At 44.3% G+C, this 8311-nt stretch overlaps 1 protein-coding gene across 3 annotated transcripts; it reads left to right on the top strand.

The window, feature by feature from the left end:
- The first annotated feature begins 2348 nt into the window (after positions 1–2348).
- On the top strand, positions 2349–5927 carry LOC124677355 (uncharacterized protein At5g39570-like). Of its 3 annotated transcripts, none has more exons than XM_047213347.1 (6): positions 2349–3161; positions 3309–3506; positions 4339–4482; positions 4684–4866; positions 4995–5171; positions 5675–5927. In XM_047213347.1, the coding sequence occupies exons 1-6, from the start codon at positions 2349–2351 to the stop codon at positions 5726–5728; spliced, it is 1569 nt and encodes a 522-aa protein (XP_047069303.1). In that variant the 3' UTR covers positions 5729–5927. The 3 variants fall into 3 exon arrangements, with proteins under 3 accessions (XP_047069303.1, XP_047069304.1, XP_047069302.1); XM_047213348.1 differs by having other exon boundaries at positions 3303–3506; positions 4342–4482; XM_047213346.1 differs by having other exon boundaries at positions 3303–3506.
- The last annotated feature ends 2384 nt before the right edge of the window (positions 5928–8311 follow it).

Genomic DNA, 8311 nt, shown 5'->3' with positions numbered 1-8311 from the left:
CTCACGGAAAACGAGATTGAAAATCTCCGTGGACACGCGTGTGTAGATCCATTGGATGATGGCGAGATCATCCGTGATCCAGCCGAGCGTCGTCGGGACGAGGGGCGGCGTCGGCGGCGATGTGATGACGGAGGTTGCGGCGCCGAGATGAACCTCAAAGAGGTGGCGCCAATGGTAGTAGTTGTGTTGGGAAAGATCTAAAGTAATAGGTATGAAGGGGGTGACATCGGCTATGGTGTCTGTGTAGGAGAGAGGAGTAGCCGTGGGATGGGTAGAAGAGGCCGAGGCCTCGGCGGCGGCGGCGGCCTTGGCTTGCTGGTCGAAGTAACCGAGCGGCGGCGGCGGCTTGGCGGCGGCGCCATAGGTCGGGATCGATTAGTCCGATACCATGTAAGATTGTATTATGTCTCACAATTGATACAAAACTGTTTGGGGTACAAGGGATATAAATAGTAGAGCCAACCGACTAAGCCTAAAACCCTAGCTTGCGTTACAAGTCTAACTTAACCGAAACATATAATCTAACAATGGCGACAAAATAGTTTCTTATGTTCTCTGCTTAATTTCCCATTGATTATGTGGGTACATATTTTACCTTCAAAATAAATTCTAACATGTATTGATACACTATATACCTTAGTTTATCTTCTCTTTCAGAAGTTCAGCTCAGATGGTAATACCGACATATCAAAATTGACAAGTGAACTCCACCAAATTAATTTCAGCAAGCTTTATGAAACCTGATCGATTATCTCATACAAGAAGTAAGTAGATTTCACAGAAAGATCAATAAGGTCTAATATGCCATCATCAGATATTATTTATGACTCCTAAAGTCTTATGTCATATAGTGAAACAATCACTTATACCGACCAGCCCCATCTAGCCTCCACTCTCAAACTATTCAACAACCCACCAGCATGCATACAGTTGCTGTCAAACACAAACTACACCTCCCACACCCTAGACAGCACGGGCGCGGCGTGCGCCGCGCCGCAAACTTCCTAGTTTTGTTCAAGACCGTGATACTTGTTCTAGGTATACTATGATTTTAGAACTAATTATTATTACAACTTTCTTCATGGTACATAATCAAGGCCGGTCCATAGATTTCGAGGGCCCTAGGGCAACACGGCACCAAAGGCCCCTTCTTTACAGTGTCGAAGCTTTTTAGGGTAGGGGGCCATGGCCCCCTACTATGGAGAATTTTTTAAAGATATATATTTATGCTACTGTTTTACATTTTATTCACAGTTTAAGTACGATTGGTGTTCTTGGCACCCCTAACAATCTCCGTCATGTTTCACCATTTGGTTACGCATAATTTTTAAAAATATTATTAGTATTCCACAAGAGAAATATTCAAGTAATGCAATATCAAACTAAATAATATTTACATTTGAAAGATCCGTGGTCTTTGAAATCTCAGTAAAGATATTGATGTATTATTTCTTGATAGACCACGGATCTTTACTGAGATTTCAAAGACCACGGATCATGAGAGTTGAACTCCTATTATGATCATTGGTATTTTCACCGTTTGTCAACCCAACAAATGTTGACTTAACAAATGCTTTTTTATACAGTAACATGGTTTACGATGTCCCTTCATTGTAGTAAGGGACCTTTTTTTTTTTGTTTCGTACGTTATAGCATGTTATTCTCAGGTCATTGCACGTGACACCATTTCCTCTTTCACATGAGTGAATGCGTTAAGCCCAAAGTCTTATCCAAAAGTTTCCAAAAATTTGAAAATCTCACGAAACCACATAAAACCAGACCGAAATCATAGAAAACTGCAGAACCAGAAAGACCGAAAAAGACTCAAAAACCCGGACCTAACTGGCTAGTGGACAGGCCCAATTACACCGGTCGGGCGGCAGGACATTCCGTCATGCATGCGGTCGATTGGTTTGCCGAAGAAAATGGATTAGAGACAGCACCACAGTTGTTGGTCTATGTGGGCCGGGCCTTGAAGCCCAAGTTCTAGATCAGGTCGCAGGACCACATGCTCGTTGGCCGCTATAAAAACTGAGTTCGTTGTAGCACCCGCCAAAAGGTACTCCTAGATTTTACTCAAAAAAAACTCGCACCTACTCTGATCGCACGCCCTCGAACTGGGTGCGCAATAATGTCCATCGCGAAATGGCGACGGCATCTTCCTCTCCAACTGTGCACTGGCTTCCAAACCACGCCTCGCCGTCGCCATCACCCGGAAATGAACATGCCACCACCCACCTCCCCTTCCCCCACCCTGCACATGCACTCCCACTCCCACTCCGCCTCCTCTACCCACGCCACCGCTGTCTGCCAGCCGTAACCACCGCCGCCGCTGAACCCATCGCGCCATGGCGGCCGCCTCCGACGACGACCAGGTAGACGACGACGAGTACTACGAGTACAACCCCCACCCCTACGGCGGCGGCTACGACATCTCCGCCACCTACGGCTCCCCCATCCCGCCCTCCCCCTCCACCTGCTACCCCGTCTCCTCCCCCGCCCCCGCCGCCTCCCCACCGCGCTACTCCCCACCGCCTCCCGCGCCCGTTCCCGGTACGCCTCCGCGGGCGCCCGCGAAGCCCTGGCCGGTTTCGCCAGAGCCGGCGACGAAGCCGCCCACGCCCCCATCGCCGGCGCCCGTCGCGCAGCCCTTCTACTGGCCGAAGCCGCACGACTACGGGGACGGCCCGCACGCGCCGCGGCACCCCACGTACCCCACGCCGGAGGTGTTCCGCGGCTGGCCGTACCTGCCGCCGCCGCCGCACCCGCATTGCTGCCACACGCACACGCGCGCGCGGTGCCGGTGCGGGCCGCGGGACTACTGGCGGCAGTGCATGCGCGGGCTGGACTTCCTATTCGGCCACGCCGACGGCTACGGCGAGCGCCGGATCGGGGCGGACTGCCACGGCGTCCCCGTCTACGCCAACAGGAAGGGCGGGGTGGAGGACGCCGTGGTCGTCGAGGTGCCCCCGCCGGAGATTGGTAACGTGCAGTGGCACGATGCCGGCGAGGACGTGCCTGCGTTCGGGAGGAATGCGCAGTGGAGTAATACCAGCGAGGTGCCGGAAATTGGGAGCGTGCAGTGGAGCTATGTCAGCGAGGTGCCGGAAATTGGGACCGTGCAGTGGCACGGCGACGGCGAGCCGACTGATCAGAGCAATGTGAGGAAACACACTACTGCTACGTTATTCTTTAATTTATTTATCATGCTTTAGTATTTTGATTGACTTGCATATTATTGAGCGTTTATATTCCCTCGTTATTAATTGACTCTTCTGCATTTCCTTGTGCTACTTTGGAAGATACAGCTGTTATCTTGGTACGATACTGCGAAGGAGGATACGTATGCATATGCCCATTCAACCTACGGCTCATATGACTCTTCCTACCAACAATCTTACACTCAATCCTACAGTCTTGATGTTGCTTCGGATCAACCTACTTCGTGGTTTCCCAATCAGAGCTACCAGGACGTTTACAAAGAGGATGAATCCCACTATCATCAGGTATTTCTCACTTCTCAATGATCCAAGTATGACCTGTCTAGTGACTAGTTGTCGGCCTATGCACTTTAGCACAGTTATGTGTAGTTGTTGTGATAACTCAGTTGTGCTAGTCAATTGTAATGTTTGTTTAATCTGCCACTCAATGGTTTAGCCATAGCTACGTCGGTCTTGTCCAACTAGTATCGCCATCGATTTGCTCTGCATGCGCAGTCAACTAATCTCATTAAAGGAGATATTTGACCTATGAAAAGGGCACCATTAGACAACAAATGCAAAACGAATCAAGGAGTTGTATGTCTGAGAGATGCTTCAATAACTCAGTTTTGTGCAGTTGTTTTAATAACTCACTTGTGCTGGTCAATTGTTATGCCTTTTTAATCTGCCACTCAATGGTATTGCCATAGCCACATCACTGTTGTCTAACTACCATCGGCGCATCAATTTTCTCTGAGAAATCAACTAATCTCATCAATGGACATGTATGAGTATTTGACCTATAAAAAGAGCACCATTAGACAAGAAACAGGGAGTTGTATGCCTGAGAGATGCTTCAGTAACTAGAGCAGATTCATTACTTGCACCTGGATCTATCCTGCTACCTGCTTGTTATCTGCACATGAGTCCAGTTATGGTGCAGAAAATACGATTTCAGCTCAGCCTGTTTATTCAACAATCAAAACTTTAGTGAACAGACACCCTAAAGTTGTATTACTTTTTTAACCTGGTTAGCTGTCTTGTTTGTTGATTCGTTACTTATGACTTGTACTCAAACATGTCCTGATTGACTGCTTGCTATGTTCGGATATAAACCGCTTCTCAATTTCACATACAGGAGGTTTCGTCTACTTATGGTGCAGAAAACATTTTTTCATCTCAACCTATTTATTGTTACAACCAACACTTCAGCGAGCAGCCACTGCATGTTCAGGTTGAACCTCCGGAAACAGTTTATTCTCACAAGGCGGAGTACCACGAGGTTTGTTACCTAGCTGTTAGCACTATCATTTACTTACTGCTTTCACTTTGCACAGACTAGTTAATATAGATGCATTTGCTTATTTAGGATGACTACATCTGTCTCCATGTAAAAAACGTAATATGCTTCTCAGTATGTTTGTATACTTCTGTCACATTTGAGTTACAAGGCTAACTAGGTAATATTTTTATCCTCATCTAGAATTTCTCATCATATACCAACCAAACCAATATTGATAATTTGGAGATGTCAACACAGTCACGTGAGATACAGCCCTATGCATATGTACCTGACGCTCCACTCGAACCTTACCAACCTTCTTGGTCGATGAATTCGGGGTACTATCACGCCAGCACAGGAGAGGTAGCTCCTGAATATAACAATGTAAGATGCCATCCTGTTTCATTTGAGATGCTATTGATACAATGCTGATGCAACACGTCAGTTTGATATATTATTGGCTGGTCGGAGTATAGCTAATACTCCTTGTTAACTCTCTGTTTGGCTTGTAGGATCATTTACAATCTGGTGAATATGGAGATATGGCAAACTTATTTTCGTCTTCCTCATATCCTCAACACGTAGAAGTTTATGAGCAGTCTTATGGTGATGAGTATATCTCCTCGGAGCAAAATTTTCAGAACAGCTGGAATGTGTTTTCTGAAGATAACTCTGAAATCACCAAATTGGTATATAAGATTGTCCATTGTTATTAAAATTGATTTTGCCATTTTTATAGATCAAATTGCAATGTTGATAGCTCCTATTTTCCTGCTACTATATTCTTTTATGTAGAACTGAATGTTCCATCGTTATTCTTTTAGTGTAACAATCCTTATCCATGGATGCCTATTGTTGGAAGCAAACTCTTAGCCATATTGTCTGCTATTGCTATTGCATCTCCATGGGCAACTTTAGAATTCAGATTTTCCTATTCCTATGTGGTAGGTTTTCTTTGATACAAAGTATGTTTTGGTTAATAAATTTAGTTAGTTTTTTTTTAATTCCTAAATATAGCTAGTTTTTTGTCTGTGACTGGCAAACAGTTGGGGATAACTTAACAAATTGGTAAGTTACGTGGTTTGTTGTGCTTTGCCATAATTGCTGTTGAATTCCTAAATGAAAGGAGTAGTTTTTTTTATGGTTAATTCTCATATGCGGAGCAAAACAGTTTACCATCCTTAACCTGCAGGGTGGGGATTTCAACCATCTGAATGGCTCCTTCTGGCCCTTTGGAGGATACTGAACATATATACGGAGTACTTTATAGTCTGCAAGGTTGTATTTTGACTTCAGGAGCAAAATATTGTATAGTCTATACTGTTGCAATTTCACTTTGGGATCACTTTTTGTCTAATTTATCTAGCCGTGCAAGCAGTAATTGTTATTGCAAGATATTATGTACCACATATGTGTTAGTTATGGATCAATGCAAGGCAATGACCCTTTTGATACATTTTCTTATAGTGTCGCTGATTTTCATTTTGTGTTAATTGTGATCTGATCATGTTGTTTATGCATTTATTTCTTACCTAAGACATGTTGTGTTTTTTTTTTTTTCTCGATAAAGGATGCTTTATTACTTCAAGAAGCAATTACATCCAGCCTCTGCATAACCAGGATGCACACAGCCGTTTGTTGTCTCAAGTGACCAAAGTTACACAAAACAAAAATAGGCGAAATAAATATCGGAACGATGAATCATATAACGCCTAAGAGCTAGGTGGAGCTTCTATCCGTAGACTATGCTGCCACCCATGTAGGGAAAAAGTACCCCTCGCCGTATCTTCCAACCGTGTACAGACCTCCGTAAACAGGTCTCGGTTCTCCACCCGCTGAAGAGGTAACCACGAACGGAGAATACATGTGCATCTGTAGATAACATGCAACAAAGAGCAATTTTTGTCATTAAAGATCTTGTCATTTCTACATAGCCAGAGCGCCTGGATAATCGCTAGCGCCCCCATCCTAAGAAGCATTTTAAACCTTGAGTTGATACCATGAAGCCAATTGCCAAAGACATTAGCGACACTAGTCGGAGGATACAAGGTAGACGCTACTTGGATGACTCGACCATATAGATCTCGCAAACCGGCACTCGGAAGAATAAATGATTGATGGTTTCATCATGATGACAAAAGACACATCGTGTACTTCCGTGCCAATTCCGCTTAACAAGATTGTCTTTGGTGAGAATAACCCCTCGACGAAGATACCATCCAAAAATTTTAATTTTTAATGGTATCTTCATCTTCCAAATTTTCTTATTATTATCAATCGGTAAATCAGAAAGCAGCATCGCATTGTAGAAAGATTTTACAGAAAAGGAACCATCTACATGGAGGTTCCATCGAAATTCATCTGGCTCTGGCGATAACTGAATATCTCCAAGCCGCAGAATTAGGTTGTTCCATGCCACGAGCCTTTGTCCTAGTAAAACCCGTCTGAACGTCACATTCGGGGGTGAGGTAGCCATTACGATTGCAATGGTATCACCTTGGCGACGCACAATTCTATACAAAGCGGGATACTGTTCACATAGGGGTGCATTGTCGAGCCAAGCATCTTCCCGGAACCGTATCCGTGCTCCATTCTTAATGGAGAAAGTCCCATGTCGAAAAGATATTTTTTGTCGCCATAAGACCAGCCCAGAAGTGTGAATCCCCAGGTTTCCAAACCACTTGAGATAATGTCTTCGAGCCGATATACTTTCTCCGAAGTATAGTTTGCCAAATCCCATCCTCAGTAAGTAGCTTAAAAAGCCATTTACCCAGTAGCGCTGAGTTCTTGACCTCCAGGTCATGAACTCCAAGCCCTCCTTGATCTTTGGGACTACAAACTATACTCCATTTAACCAGTCGATATTTCTTTTTCTCGTTGTCCCCTTGCCAAAAGAATCCGGATCGATAATAATCGAGTTTGTGCAGAATTCCTTTGGGTAAGATGAAGAATGATAACATATACAGTACCATATTAGTTAGTACTGAATTAATAAGTACCAATCTTCCACCCAGGGACAACAGTTTACCTTTCCAACTACTGAGGCGTTTTTGTAATTTTTCTTCCACTGATTTCCATTCCGCAATTGTCAGTCTCCGATAGTGAATCGGAATACCCAAATAGCGAATCGGAAATTGGCCTTGCCCGCAACCAAATAACTCTGTATACGAGCTACATCGTCTTGGGCATCACCGAAGCGGAACAATTCACTTTTATGGAAGTTAATTTTCAATCCCGATAATTGCTCAAAAGCTGCTAAAATTAATTTCAGATTTCGAGCTTTTTCAAGATCATGATCCATAAAAAGAATTGTGTCATCGGCGTATTGAAGGATAGATAAGCCACCATCAACTAGATGTGGAATCACCCCTTCAATTTGACCATCGGACTTGGCCCGCTCTATGAGTACCGCCAACATATCCGCTACGATGTTAAACAACATCGGAGATAACGGATCCCCTTGGCGTAACCCTTTTCGCGTTTGGAAGTAGTGTCCGGTGTCATCATTGACCCGTATAGCCACACTACCACCATACACGAAATCATTAATTAGAGCTCGCCACTCAGGCGAAAAGCCTTTCATCCTGAGTGTCTGTTGAAGGAAAGACCATTTAACTTTATCATACGCCTTCTCAAAATCAAGCTTTAAAATAACCCCATTTAATTTCTTAGAATGCATCTCATGTACCGTCTCATGCAAAACCGCCACTCCATCAAGGATATTCTGTCCTTGCATAAAGGCTGTTTGCGATGGTAAAACCACATGATCCGCAACCGTATTAAGTCTAATGGTGGCCACTTTAGTGAAAATCTTGAAACTTACATTTAA

This window comes from Lolium rigidum, chromosome 7, assembly GCF_022539505.1.
Source record: "Lolium rigidum isolate FL_2022 chromosome 7, APGP_CSIRO_Lrig_0.1, whole genome shotgun sequence".
Classification (NCBI taxonomy): domain Eukaryota; kingdom Viridiplantae; phylum Streptophyta; class Magnoliopsida; order Poales; family Poaceae; genus Lolium; species Lolium rigidum.
This window is presented reverse-complemented; position numbering and strand designations above follow the sequence as displayed.